The sequence below is a fragment of the Eleginops maclovinus genome, chromosome 11 (genome assembly GCF_036324505.1).
Source record: "Eleginops maclovinus isolate JMC-PN-2008 ecotype Puerto Natales chromosome 11, JC_Emac_rtc_rv5, whole genome shotgun sequence".
In the NCBI taxonomy this organism is placed as follows: Eukaryota; Metazoa; Chordata; class Actinopteri; order Perciformes; family Eleginopidae; genus Eleginops; species Eleginops maclovinus.
In genome coordinates this window covers 10,741,433-10,755,285 of record NC_086359.1, presented here as the reverse complement: position 1 = coordinate 10,755,285, position 13,853 = coordinate 10,741,433, and the positions used below count along the sequence as shown (strand labels likewise).

Genomic DNA, 13,853 nt, shown 5'->3' with positions numbered 1-13,853 from the left:
TCGCAATGAATACAACAGCTTTGTGGTACTGGACCATCAAAGTTATTTCATAATGCGAAGGTTTGTTACCTAAGGGCTAACATAGTGGATGAACGTGTGAATTGCCTGCATTTGAAAAGCTTCCCTTAACAAGTGACAAAACTGATGCAGGTGTTATTTAATATCAAATACTTTTTGCATATATCACTGTATATATATATTATATATATATATTGGGGGAAAAGAGTGCAGCAGGAATAAGAAAGAGATAGGAGAAAAGCCATTCAAAAACAGGAAAAACGAAAAGTAGGGGTGAGCGATACCACACAATTTAATACCAAGTATTCCAACGGCCAGGATTACTGATTTCAATGTCTTTTTGTTATGAGAAGAGTGAATAAATGAACTCTGATTGATTGGGTTAATGCATCATTACTATCTTTAATACATTTCAATTGCATGGTGTCATTTAGAATTCTCTTTTGTTTATTGTTTGTTATTTACATGCATGATAAAATGCAATATATTAATGGTTAATAATATAATTTGAATGCATGATGCACACACAACAGCATCAAAGAACAGATCTAGCATATGTTGCAACTCAAAACAATACTTTGGGGTTACCACATAGATAATCATGAAGTCTTTCGAGAGCAAAGAACATAAATCACCACAAATAAGCAGAGCAATAATCAAAACAGAAATGCTAAATGTTTCAATACCAGTTTTAAAACAAAGTGAATTTGTGAAGGAAAACAATTGATTTAGAAAAGGAAAGAAGAGCCATTTAAAGCATGAAAAAATCCACACCGACTGAGAAACAGAAATGTTTCTGTGGTGCAACTCACCGCTCATTGGAGGCGGAGCTTGGTTTATTGACAGATTGAAGGGTCATCTCTCTGTCTTGTGATTCGCTGAGAGTTTGTGATTGCAGACGCTTAGATGAAACGCCGGTTTTGTCCGGAAGAGGTAAGAGAGGAGCAGGAAGTTGAGTCTGTGGTACATCTTTAAGAGCTGTGGGCAGGTGTGTGAAACTGGGAGGAAGGAGGTTGGTGTTTAGCTGAGAAACTGGCAGAGATGGAGAAACCAGGGTCTTCATCTTCTGCTTGTCCTCATCTGACTTGTTGGCCTCCTTCCTCCTTTTGTCTTCCTCCGCTTTCTTCTTCTTCCTTTCAATTTCTTCCTTTTCTTGCAGTAGCTTCTTTTTATGTTCCACTTCTTTCTTTTTCCTTTCTTCTTCCTCCTTAATTCTCCTTTCCGCTTTCTCTTTCTCCTCTCTATGTCTTTTCTCCTCCTCTTCCCTCTTTTTCTTTTCCACCTCCTTTTTCTTCATCTCAGTCTCCTTTTCCTTCTGCTCCTTCAAAAGTCTCTCTTTCCTCCTCTCCTCCTCTTCTTCACGTCTTTTCTCCTCAGCTTTTTTCCTCCTCTCCATCCTTTCCTTCTCCTTCTTTACGAGTCTCTCATTCTCTTTCACCTCCCTCAATCTTTCCTCCTCCCTCTCTTTCTGCTCTTTGATAGTCTTCTCCTCATCTTCCCTCTTCTTTCTCTCCTCTTCTGCCTCCTTGTTCTGTCTCTCTTCATCTTTCCTCTGCTCTTCCTCCTTTTTCTTCCTCTCCACTTCTTCCTCCTTTTTCTTTCTCTCTTCCACTTGCCTCGCCTCCTCCTCCCTTTTCTTCCTCTCCATTTCTTCCTCCCTCTTCTTCCTCTCCTCTACCTCTTTCCTCTTCTCTTCCTCTTTCCTCTTCTCCTCATTCTCCCTCTTTTTGTTCTGCTGCTCCCTCTCTTGTTTCTCTGTTATCTGTTTCTCTTCCAGGAGCGTCTTGTTCTCTTGCTCCCTTCTCCTCCTTTGCTCCTCAAACACTCTCCTCTCTGCCATAATTTTCTCCTCCTCCTCTTTCATTTTTCTCAAGAATCTCTCTTTTTCGAGCCTCCTCTCTTCCTCCCTCCTCACTTTTTCCTTCTCCTCCTCCACTTCCAGAAGTCTCCTTTGCTGCTCTCGTTTCTTCCTCTCCTCTTCATCCCGCTTCATCTTTTCCTCCCTCTGCTTCTCCTGTTTATCTTTCCTCTCATTCAGGAGTCTCTCCCCCTCACACCTTTTTCTTTCCTTCTCCTTCTTGACCTCCTCTTCCTCCTGTAAGAGCATCTTCTTCTCCTCCTCTAACAGTGTCTTTTTCTCTTCCTCATATTTTCTCCTCTCTTCCTGCTTCTGGAGCATATTGTTATGTTCTTCCTCTTTCCTCTTCCTTTCCTCCTCTTGTTCTTTCTCCCGCTTCTTCTCCTGCTCTGCCTTCCTCTTCAACTCCTTGTCCGTCGCTGCTTCCTCTAACTTCTCCTTTTCTCCACCGGCCTTTTCATTTGTTTTCTGTTCAAGACTGCATAACAGATAAACAATATTCCTTAATCCAAACTGTGTGTGTGTGTGTGTGTGTGTGTGAGTGTGTGTTTGTTTATTATCTGAATCATCAGTTCACATTTTGCAAACCCTATTTTTCTCATTTGATTTTATCTGCAGATATAAATACTCACCCAGGAGGACACCTTTTAATAGTATCCCGCTTCGAGTCATCCTCTTCCAGAAACAAACCCCCTGATTCATGTGTCTGGTTGAATGACTCAAAGATGATGTCATCAAAGTCAGGCTCAGGCTCAGGCTTTGCCAGTGGCGGCTTTTCAGCCTTAAAGGCGCTTATAATAACACTTGTTTCATTGGTTGGAATTTTCAAATCAATTTCCCCCTGAGCATTCGGCTGTATAGGAGTGATAAACGCCGCCACAACATTGGTGGAGGGCTGCAGAGGGGTGGAGCTCTCACAGCAGGAGAAGGGCCACGGAGGGGGCGGGGCTATTATCAGCTCTGAGTGGGCAGGACTGGGGGCAGAAATGTTGGAGGTCAGGCTTCAAGAGATGAGCGGGTGAGATTTCACGTTGCCGAGCGTGCAGGAAGTGATTAAGGGGTGAGTTAGCCCAGCAGGCCACAGAGCAGACCTTAAAGTTATTCCACTGTTTACTGGACGGTCAATGCAACAGGAGGGTAAAAATCACTTTGCAGCAGTTAGCCCACTGTTAGCATCAAGAAAGCACAAAGCACAAAGCAACCACAAAGCACAAAGCAATAATGTCAGTAAAATCTTGATCGACAAACACAGTTAATTGTTACTTAACCACAAGATTGTCGGCAAGCTGAAGCAGGTTAGTCTCAGTCAGCACTAAATGGTGTGGTGTCATTTGGACTATATTAAGTTTCAATAACATCGAAAGTGAGAGTTAGACAAGGAGATCAATACCTTAATGGCTGTTAATAGAAAGCTACAACCAGCAGCCGATTAGCTTAGCATAGAACATCTGGTTTGCTTGTTTATGTGCAAGACTATTTCTGGTTTAGTCATAGTACACATTAAACAAAGGAGATGTAACATGAACTTTAGAAATGCTGTAAGGTTGACTTTTTGGGCCAGAGCCAGGCTAGCATTTCTCACTGTTTGCATTGTTTATGCTTTGATAAACTAACTGTCACCTGGTTGAAGATCTATATTTAACAAACAGACATACGACCGCTATCAATGATCTCATCTAACACCTTGCCCAAAAGCTAATGAGAATATTTCCCCAAATGTTGATTTGTTGTTGAAGCAATCATGGCATTGCAAGCATTCAGCCCATCAAGTGCACAGATGAGCTATGCTTGCTTTTAGTCTCTGTGTCCCTCTTTCTCCCAAACTCTGCTAGAGCTGCCACAAGTTTTCAAGACGCTTCTTCTTTAGCTCTGTGGTCTGCTGACACATTTTGACTTCATACAGCATTTCGGGGCCAAACAAATCTCTTAAGGATCCAAACCAAGCAATATAAATTTAAACACTCATGTGATACATCCCATGACCTCACCTGATCCTTGCTGGTTCAGCTTTTTTTCCTGGGATGGCCGCCTTTGAATCCTGGGCTGGTCTGATAAGTTGGTTGGATACTCTGAAGTTGGCCTCTGTCCGGTTGTTTTGGGGAGAACACGTGTCTTTGCTCAAAGTTGTTTCCTCGTCTACTTTAGTGAGGGGAAACAGTGAGCCTAGAAAAAGGACAGATGATGAAAGATGAAAGATGAAAACATGTTCCTAGTTTAGATTTAAAATAACTGGTCCATTAAACTGATCTGGAACAGCCACTGCTTCTACCTGACTGACAGGAGCTGATGGGAGCAGGAGGAGCAGAGGGAGAAATGGGAGGGAGAGTGAGCTGAGTGTGAGGAGAGGAGAATAAAACAGAGGTGGAAAGAGAAGAGGAGCGAGGGGGTGAGGAGCGAGGAAGGGAGGCAGTGAGGGCTGGAGCTTCAGGGTCACAGAGGGCATCGAGGTCGGGACTACACTGCAGAGGGACAGTGCTGATGTCACTTCCTGATGACAACCACGGCCCCTGAGCACCTGAGGAGATCAGAGAGGAACGACAGGGAAGATGAGGTGGGAAATAGGGGAGGTAAGGTGAAGCAGGTTCGTATAGGTGAAATGATGATGGATGAAAACAGAGGAGAATAAGAGTATATCTTTGACATCAGTTACCTCTCGGGGACTCTGAGATAGAGGGGTGTGATTTAGGGAGATGAGGAGTTGATTCAAGAGGAGGGGCATCAGCGGAAAAAGGAGAGGGAGAGGTGGGGCGATCGACTGCCTTGACCAGCTGAGGTCTGAAAATGAGAGCATGGCCTAGAGAGGAAAGACGATGAAAGAGTTTATAAGCAAACCTGAGATTTTAGGACAATTATTTAAAAAAATAATTGTTTTTGAAATTATTTATTTAAAAAACAATTGTGAATGGAGTAGCATCTTTTTTCTCTTCTAAAGACAGTCACAGCAGAGACAGACCAGAAACTGAAGTAAGATCCTCTTTAGTTTGAACCTCTGGGGGGCGCCGTTGGTGTGAAACAGGAACTAGGGAGAAGACAGCAGGGTAGAAAGAGAAGTGATGGAGCAAAAGAGGAATGAATTCAAAAGGATTAGCAAAGAATGAAAGGGAAAAAGCTTGCTAATTTTTTTTTATCATGCATTGTACTCATTGTTTTACACTACAAGATCTAAATCTCTCTGTTTGTTATACAATTTACTGTAAATATATCATGTCATTTATTTTTATTGTTTATACATTCATTAGAGAGTCTAAGAGATATATTCTTACAATTTACAACAGATAAGAGTAACCAGGGCAGTGTAAAGTTTAGGAATAATGTAGTATAGTGTGTTGTTAGTATGAGAAGTGTGGGCTGAAACAGACCTGTCAAACTTTTGGATATGGATCAGATTCACTTCCTTGGTGGTTAAATTGAAATATTCAAATCAACCTCCAGTAAATGTTTTTCCTGCATCTGCTCTGCTGTGTTCACTGGTGGTATTTTGCTAGAATATGTAATCTAATAGGTCAGATGCGTGATATACTGCAGCACTGGCAAGACATATAGATGTTTAAATCTAAATTCTGATATTGTGAAAACTGATCTTCCTCACTATCAGTACATAAACATTATACCACATACTCTATTGATCTTTGTCAAATAACATGGGCATGATTCTAAATCAAACATGAGGTCAAACAAGGGGTCAGTTTAGTGGAAAAGCTATAGTGTTGATACCTTTTCCTGAGCCTGACTGGAAGATTTTCGGCAGAGAAGGAGGCTGAGAGAGGCTCCGGGTGAGAGGAAGGTGAGTGGATGGTGGTTCAGAGGACAGGGTGGGATTTGATGGAGAGGAGGAACTAGGGGGGAGTAGCTGGGATGCAGTAGAGATGGTATTATGGGTGAGAGTGGATACAGTGACAGAAGACTTATGAGGAGCTGTGGAGGTTGATGTTAAGGTATTTTTGAGTGATGATACTACAGGGGAGTGAAGTTTGGGAGTTAATGAGGTAATGTCTGTTTCGGAGGCACCTGGTGGCTTAAAAGGCACATTAGTGGGGGTATTTGAGGAAGAATTAAGGGGAACAGAGGGCAAAGAAAGCTCCACTGTGGCAGCAGGTGAAGTAGGAGGAGATTCAGTGCTTTTAGGTGCAGGATGAATAGAAGAGGAAATGTTTCCGGAAGATGACGAAATTATAGGTGCTTTGGAGGCTTTGGGGGATGGAGGTTTTGCAGGAGCAACATCTGGTAGAGGCAGGACAGGGGAGGCACTCTGGATGGAGGGTGTAGCCACTGTGGGCTGGGAGCTTGGAGGATAAGGTGGTGGAATAGATGAAGAAGCCTCAGGGAAGTTAGGGATGGAGGATTTGTTATGCTTGGATCTGGGTGAGGGCTGAGGGGAAGGACCAGGGGAGGGAGGGATCTCTGGCTGGACAGGAAATGTGGGGAAGGAGTGACGGCTGCGGCGGGGAGAAGGGCGAGGAGCATTAGGTAGGGGAGGGCGGGAGTGGACGGCAGCAGAGGAAGGGCCGCCATCACGGCCACAGGCTGGATGAATAGATGAAAGATGGAGGGATGGATCAGTGATGGAAGATTTTTGATGAAAGAGATGAAAAAGACAGAAGGAAACGGTCATGAATAAAGAATGAGAATGAAATTAAGGTTTTTGTAGACATTGCATATTGGGAGATACGTAAGAGGATTAGGGCCATCAAGAGGGAAAAAAATGTAGTTGTGACTTTTTCTCAGAATTCTGACTTTAATCTCAGAACAAAACTCACTACATTTACTAGTGCTGTTAAGTAGAGTTTTGAGGCACTTTACTTGAGTATTTCCATATTTTCCTACTTTATTAAATGTACAGTAAATGTAGCAATAACATCTGAAAAAAAGCTGTCAGAGTTACGGTTATTTGGAGTTTGGTTACACTAGTTAGAGAAATGCCTCTCTGGATACAATAACCTCTATGTGCCATGCATCTAAAGCTTTTCATGCCTCAAATCAAACTTCCAACAGATTGGTGGCATTAGTGTACCGTCACATGATTCTCAATAATGTCTAGATGAGAAATATGTGGTATGCAGAACAAATGGCATGAATGTGTGAAATATGGTTATATAAACTGCGCCTCCCAAAAACAGACAGTGAGACAGAGTTCCTGTCCCCACCGCCGCCTCTCTGGAAAGAGAAACAAACAGCAGGAGTTGGTGAAAGAAAGGGCTAGAGGAAGCTACCTGAGGCTGCAAGAGAGAGTCCAGCGGAGTCTCGTTTGCCAGGTGGAGGGGGAGCAGGGCGATTTGGGCGAACGAGTGTGTGTGGGACGACTGTCGCAGCCAGAAAAGAGTAGAGCAGAAGAAGTGTTTGCAGGAAAAAGAGGGTAAAGGAGGAAAAAAGTCAGGAGAAATACTTCACAGTGAAGATCACAGAGAGAAGCTGTGACTTCTGGTTTTATTTTTGAAAGAAAGTTGGATTTAATTAGTCAGAAGTGAGGCAATCCTAGCAGATGAATTGGCCTTTGAACTTAAACAGTTATTACAGTTGCAGTAAGACCACTGGAGAAAAAAACTGCAGCATCAAACATTCTACATTTTAATTTAAAAAAGACAAATATGAAGAAAAAAAACAACACAAAAATGAGAAGATACTAAAAATGAAGTGAGAAACAGTGCTTGTGTAAGTCAGCCTACCTGTAGCAGTGATAGACTTCTTGTCCTCATCTTCATCACTCTCGTTAAAGTCGTCCAGGTTGCCGATATCCGCAGGCTTCACACTCATCAGGCTGGCCAGACTCTGCATGTCTTCATCACTGAGACACAAGAACAGGAAAGGGAACATTATAGGGCTGCGACTAATGATTATTTTTGATGGGGGATTGATTTATTACTTAATGTCAGGAAAATATCGAAAAGGTTGATCACGGTTTTTCTTTTAATTTCTAAAAGATAATCAGTTTACTGTCAACGATTTAAAATAGCAATATATAAGAATATAGTATAATAGTAATTTGGACCAAACCAAAAAAGTGATTATCATAAAAGCTGAAGCGTATTGATTTATCTTTGCAGTTTTAGAACATTAGTACACCATCATTAGTTATTGATACTTTTGTGACATCTCCACAAACAGGAAAAATGCATTATAGATTATATGGTAAGTATATAATATGTGACTGTGACTATATTTATGAACCAATTGGTGGAATTTCATAGCTCCCAACACCTTTACACTAATACAGAAGAAATGCTTGATGTATGTAATGTTGAAGCACTACTGTCTAAATACTGTCATAAACATCTTAAACACATGTTGTTGTGCCTTTAAATACTACTGCTAAAGTAAGTGGTAGGAGAGGATAAAACTACTCACGTAGCTTTCCCCTCTCGAACAAAGACACATGACAGCGACAGCTTGAGCGTGGCATCCACCACTTTGACCGACAGCGGCTTCAGCTTCAACGTCAGGTCGGTCTGGGTCGGCGTTGGACTGGCAAACCGCTTTAGGTTGATGTCTGCTGAGGCCAAAACCTTACGATGCCCCTTGCTCTCCTTTACATGACCAACAAAAAGAACCGTAGTACTTTTAATTACATCTGACTATATGTGAATACTTTAAAGAATTACAGGCGAAGGCTGAATGGTCAAAGACACTTACACCCTCAATGACAAAGGTCCACTCTTTGTCCTCAAACTCATCAGCATTGACCTCCTAGAGAGACAAAAATAAAGAACAATTTGGAGTCAAATATCCTCTCCACCCATTATACATGTATATTCATCCACCTGACTATACATACATACCCAACATATACATTTCCTTAAAATCTGTCTGTCTATCTATCTATAGTAGTATAGATCTTTTAATGTGTAGTTTCTAGTAACTCCCTGTGTGGGGAGGCATATCTTTCCTGTATTAATTCAGCAGATTTGTTGATATGTATTTTGGTCTTGGTACCTTGAAGAGAGTAACAGAGATGTCGATGTTCTCCGGGACGGGCCACACCACCATGCCTCTGTAAGGGTTCTTAATTCCAGGCTGCCAACTGTGGAGCTGTGATACAAACAACATCGGTGAGACTGCCAGCCGAAGAATTACTCAGACCTTGTACTGAAGTTAATGTCGTAATAACACAGTCAAGAAATACCTATTAGTTAAAGTCATTCATGGAAAATGTTACTTGAGAAAGTACATAAATTGGTATCAAAATATAATATACTGTACTAAAATGACTAAAGAACAACTTCTGACTAAGGGATGCATTAATGTGTACATTGGAGCTGGTAAAGGTGGGATGCATTTCAAACATTTTATAATGCCAGGTTGTTCAAATAGACGTTACATTTATTTTGCTTTAATAATCAGAATATTCAAAGTGATGAGTACCTAAAGCTTTAATGCAGCGGAGTAAATTGCAAAATGGACTGAATGCAGTGTAATAGAAGTATAATTAAGTGGAAAATGGAAATATTGAAGTAAAGATCAAGTACCTCAAAATTAAACTTAATAACAGTATATGACAGAATTTCCTAAATGAGTTTCCAACACTGTAGACTGTGGGAATGTGTGTGTGCGTGTGTTTTTGGTTCAGTGGTTTACCTTGGAGCACATGCGTCTGTTCCTCCTGGTCCACACCACCCTTAGCTTGTCTGGTTGCCTATAGAAACATACAAAACATAAAGAAAAATGACGTCTTGCCGCAAGTCCATATTTTTAATGACATAATGTGCTATTTCGGTAAAAAACAACACAATTACAAATACATTTACAGTTTATTTGTAAGATGGACAATAAATGTTATTATGATCGTACTTCAATCAGCACGAGGCACTGATCTCAGTGAGTGTGGTTTTGTGTTAGTAAAGTTTTATGCAGACGGCTGTGATCGTATCAGTAAAGCTGAGAATGTGTGTCACCATGTGAGTGTATTATCTGTACTTAGGCAACACACTGTATAACATGTGTTTGTGTAAGTACTGTGGGCACCTGTCTCTTTGTATATGTGTGTTGGCAACATGTTTATAAGTGTTTCTATTGTGTTTTCTCAGGCCTCTGCAACACAGGAAGTGAAACTGGAGTCACGTGATTGTGTCTGTGGATGAGAGGCGGCACACACAGGAAGACGGAACCCCTTTAAAGAATACCTACAACCACAGACACCACCTCAAAGTAATATACGAGTACATAATAATAACTTATAGTACTGCTAAGTCTAAATATATTATCTTTACTACTATTTCAACACCTACTAACGTTGTTTATAGATGCTAAAAATTGTCTCAAGTTTCAGTGTATCAGTTCTGAAGTATATCATAGAGGGTGTGTGTGTGTGTGTGTGTGTGTGTGTGTGTGTGTGTGTGTGTGTGTGTGTGTGTGTGTGTGTGTACATGTATTTATGTGTGTTAGCAGGTCAGGGAGGGCATCAGAAATATTGTTACAGGCACAGGTTGAGGGTAAAGAGGAGGAAGAAGAAACGAAGGAAAGCACAAAGTGGAGACTTGAAAGTATAATCCAAAACACAAAGACACAAAAACATTTACCAGTGAGCTCAGTAACAATGGTGTTTACACAGGCAAACATTAGGGGTGTAACACAGTTTAGTAACATGTAATTACTGTAATTGTGGTTGGTGTTTTGTCATTCAGCAGACAATGGTTATATTCCACTGCTGACAAGATGATAATTGTTTTAAACACAATTTAGTGTTTGAGGATACTGTCATATCATGTATGCATTTACGAGCAGAACAACCTCCCATCTCATGTTTTTGTCACATAACAAACTCTTAGTGTTACTGTAAAAATATCAAGTTGCTAAGTCTTTAATTAAGTCTGAACCACTGAACTGTCTCTGTCCACATCACTTGATCATTTTCTGACTGTTGTCATTTAAAAACTGCCAGGGACTTTCTTATCTTAGGCCACTCTGCTATTTCTGCTTCCTGGAGATTGTGATGGAGACTGTCTTGTTCCTCGAGTTTTGCTATGATGTAAAAATGTTTTTGCCACTCAGTGGCTGTTCTGGAACACAACAGTAATAGTACAAAATTATAATTAAAATTAATTTTAAGTCATGTTTGGCCAGCTGGCGAATATAGGTCTAAAAATGTTATTATGTTGGCTCTGTTTGTTCGGTCTCAATCAGCTAAAGAGGGATATACTGTATCTGTCTCTAGCTGCTAAATGCTCAGCTACGTTCACCATGCAGCTGTCTTTCACTGTGTCTCTTTTCTGTTTGGTGCTTAGCAGGTAAAATGTTTTTAAAAGCCTTTTCTCTGAAAACAGCCGTCTGCTTTGGCCAACAAATTCACTATGAGAGCTGTGAACCACAACAGAATTGTTGCCGACACTTAAGCAATGAGCTGAAACGCACTCTAACGTTTTTAAGTTAAAAAGAATAAATCTGCAGATTGAGGTGACTACTCCTAGTATCTTCTTCCCTAGCAGCAGCCTGTTTCATTGAGAGTTTGTTAGAAAAACATTCATCATCATAGCTGCTTTAAAAACATTTATGAATACAAGTAAAGGTACAGTTGCAAACCATCTCATACAAAGTGTAAAGATGCATCTCAGTAAGAACACATTGAGGGTGACAATCTTCTAGGAAGCCAATGATCTCAAATCATAGCACTAAATTAGAACATACACACACACACACACACACACACACACACACACACACACACACACAGCTTGTACACAAACATGTGACTTGTGAAACATAATTCAAGCCCCCTCGTGGCAAAAAGGGTTCATCTCCCCACTCTGGTGTAGGATGTGATCTTTAAGCGACAGTAACCTCTGACCCCAGGAACAGATTAAAGTCACACAAGAACTGTGTGCAGATTTTCTTTTTAAAAACATCACATGCTTAAGTAATATGACTTTGGATTCATTTCTACTGTTTCCTCACTTCCTCCTGTTCTCTCCTCCTTGTCTCTGTGCTTCCCTGTTTTATCAGCACACTTGAAAGGCTTATAAAATGTGATTTCATCATATTTGGGAGTTGACTTTTTTTCTTAATCACTGTGCCCTTTACTTTTTCTGTGTGCAGATAAGAGAAGCTCTCCGCTGCAGATCAAACTGTAACACTTTTGACGAGATTATTGATTCGTTGAAGTGAGAAACCTGATCTTTGTTTCTTATCGTGCTCCTGACAAGCCACTTTCACAACTATTCCTTTTTTCAATGTAATCTGGACGGATAAGAAGGTGCAATTTGGACCAAAGTGGCATGTGGGCAAAAGTTTAAAGATACTAGAGAAACTTCTTATAAAAAATATCAGAGAATTTAGTTATTATTTCACTATTGTAAAAGTAACAAAAAAACAAAACAAATAAGGCAATAAGAAGAAAGTAAATGATGCTTATATGATTTTCGATAGTTTTTATGCGTGACCCTATAACCAATAAACTGACTCCTTTGATATTTTTTTGTTCTGATAAACCTTGTGTCTGTGTGTCAGAGAACTGAATAATGCTCCATGATGCATCACCTGGTCTCCTCCCGATTGTTTTGTATAACAGGAACTTGCACAATAAAGGGAAGCCTTTACAGAGCTCCAGGGCTATAAAGTGATGTAATTTAATCTCTGAATTAAATAAAAGAGATACGAATGAGTCTGCGTACTTATAACTGTAATGATTAATGATTAAATCATATTTTAAAAAGTAATTCCTCTAAATGTACATCAGACATCTGGTCTTATTGCCAGCATTTGTGTACATCTCCAAATAAATAGGAAATGACTCGCATAAATACTATTCTGAGTCGCATGGGTTAACTTCTTCTGCATTTTGAATGTAAATATTGTAATTTACTCGTCTACATTTATATGACAGCTGTCAGATTCAGATTAATAGCTCATTCACAAAATAAATAAATAAACTTTGACTTATGATTATAGGTAAAGACATACCAGCCATGATGAACACATTGATAGATCAATAATCCATTTATTATATTTATATAAAAACTGTATGACTATTATTCTAAAAGGGGCCATAACGCTTAATTAGAATTATAACTTTTGGTACTTTAAGTATATTTTAATACTAATATTTCTGCAGTTTTACAGAATATTTTGAAAGCAGGAACTTACAATTGAGTATTTGTACTTTTAATTAAGTGAAACATCTGAGTACTTCTTCCACCCCTGTATGAGTGTAAAGATCATTGAACCTATGCACTGCACAGCCCCCGTCAATAGGCGGGGTCGGGTATCGAACCCACGATCACTCCGGAACAACTTATCGGATATAGGCTATGTGGGACGCCCTCATCCTTCACAGTGTAGTGGAAAGAACCACAACATGAGTTTATTATTGCGTATAACATACAAAACAGGTTAGTAAGTGGGGCTGTTTACGTGTTAAGAAACAGACACAGAAACAGAAAACGTTCGTATAAGACAAATAAAGTAATACCGTCATCAAACTCACCATTTCTTCGTACACTCCAGTACGAGTTCCTGGTAAGAGGCAACAAACTGAAACTTTGAAGCCTTTTTACCGACGCGCTGCAGTCTTTTCCACACCGAAGTCATGACTTCCTCTGGTGAGAAATGTAAACTATCAAACAGGAGAAAGAAATATAAGCACGCTCTCCTCCTCGCAACAAGAATCCAACTTTCTCGGCTGTGTCAGTTCCTTAAAAGGTACTCTTCTTCCGCTGCTGCTGCTTCTGATGATGATAACTTCACACAAGCTGAGACTTGCGCTCATTGGCAATGAGTTGAATCACGCTGAGAACTAAGTGTCGCCATGTACAAAACAGAAAGAGCCGTAATTGCAATAATGCCAAAAGCAAAGAGGAACCGATTCCGCCCTGCTGGTTGTCATTCAAACAGCATGTACACTCCTGATAAAGTTAACGTTTCTAATTTCTATGTCACAACTGCAGCAGCTCTCATTGACACTTCTCTTTCTGGCACTAATCCACATGGAGACAGCAGCACCGCTTGGTATAATATAGATCTGCTGCCTTGAGTTCACACTCCCTCCTTCCTT

General features: G+C 40.3%; 1 protein-coding gene across 8 annotated transcripts in view; it reads right to left on the bottom strand.

The window, feature by feature from the left end:
- LOC134871606 (trichohyalin-like) overlaps positions 1-13,853 on the bottom strand; it is a 16,137-nt gene extending 2,284 nt beyond the window's left edge. The window contains exons 1-14 of one of the 8 annotated variants that reach the window (XM_063894383.1): positions 13,287-13,853; positions 9,446-9,503; positions 8,804-8,899; positions 8,504-8,557; positions 8,219-8,397; positions 7,540-7,658; positions 7,087-7,176; positions 5,591-6,400; positions 4,830-4,895; positions 4,527-4,670; positions 4,146-4,391; positions 3,865-4,039; positions 2,509-2,850; positions 831-2,354 (exon numbers count right to left, since the gene is read on the bottom strand). In XM_063894383.1, the coding sequence (XP_063750453.1) occupies positions 831-2,354; positions 2,509-2,850; positions 3,865-4,039; positions 4,146-4,391; positions 4,527-4,670; positions 4,830-4,895; positions 5,591-6,400; positions 7,087-7,176; positions 7,540-7,658; positions 8,219-8,397; positions 8,504-8,557; positions 8,804-8,899; positions 9,446-9,503; positions 13,287-13,390 (4,007 nt within the window). In that variant the 5' untranslated portion in view covers positions 13,391-13,853. The remainder of the gene's footprint in view (positions 1-830; positions 2,355-2,508; positions 2,851-3,864; positions 4,040-4,145; positions 4,392-4,526; positions 4,671-4,829; positions 4,896-5,590; positions 6,401-7,086; positions 7,177-7,539; positions 7,659-8,218; positions 8,398-8,503; positions 8,558-8,803; positions 8,900-9,445; positions 9,504-13,286) is intronic. The other 7 variants (XM_063894387.1, XM_063894386.1, XM_063894385.1 and 4 more) reach the window with 7 other exon arrangements.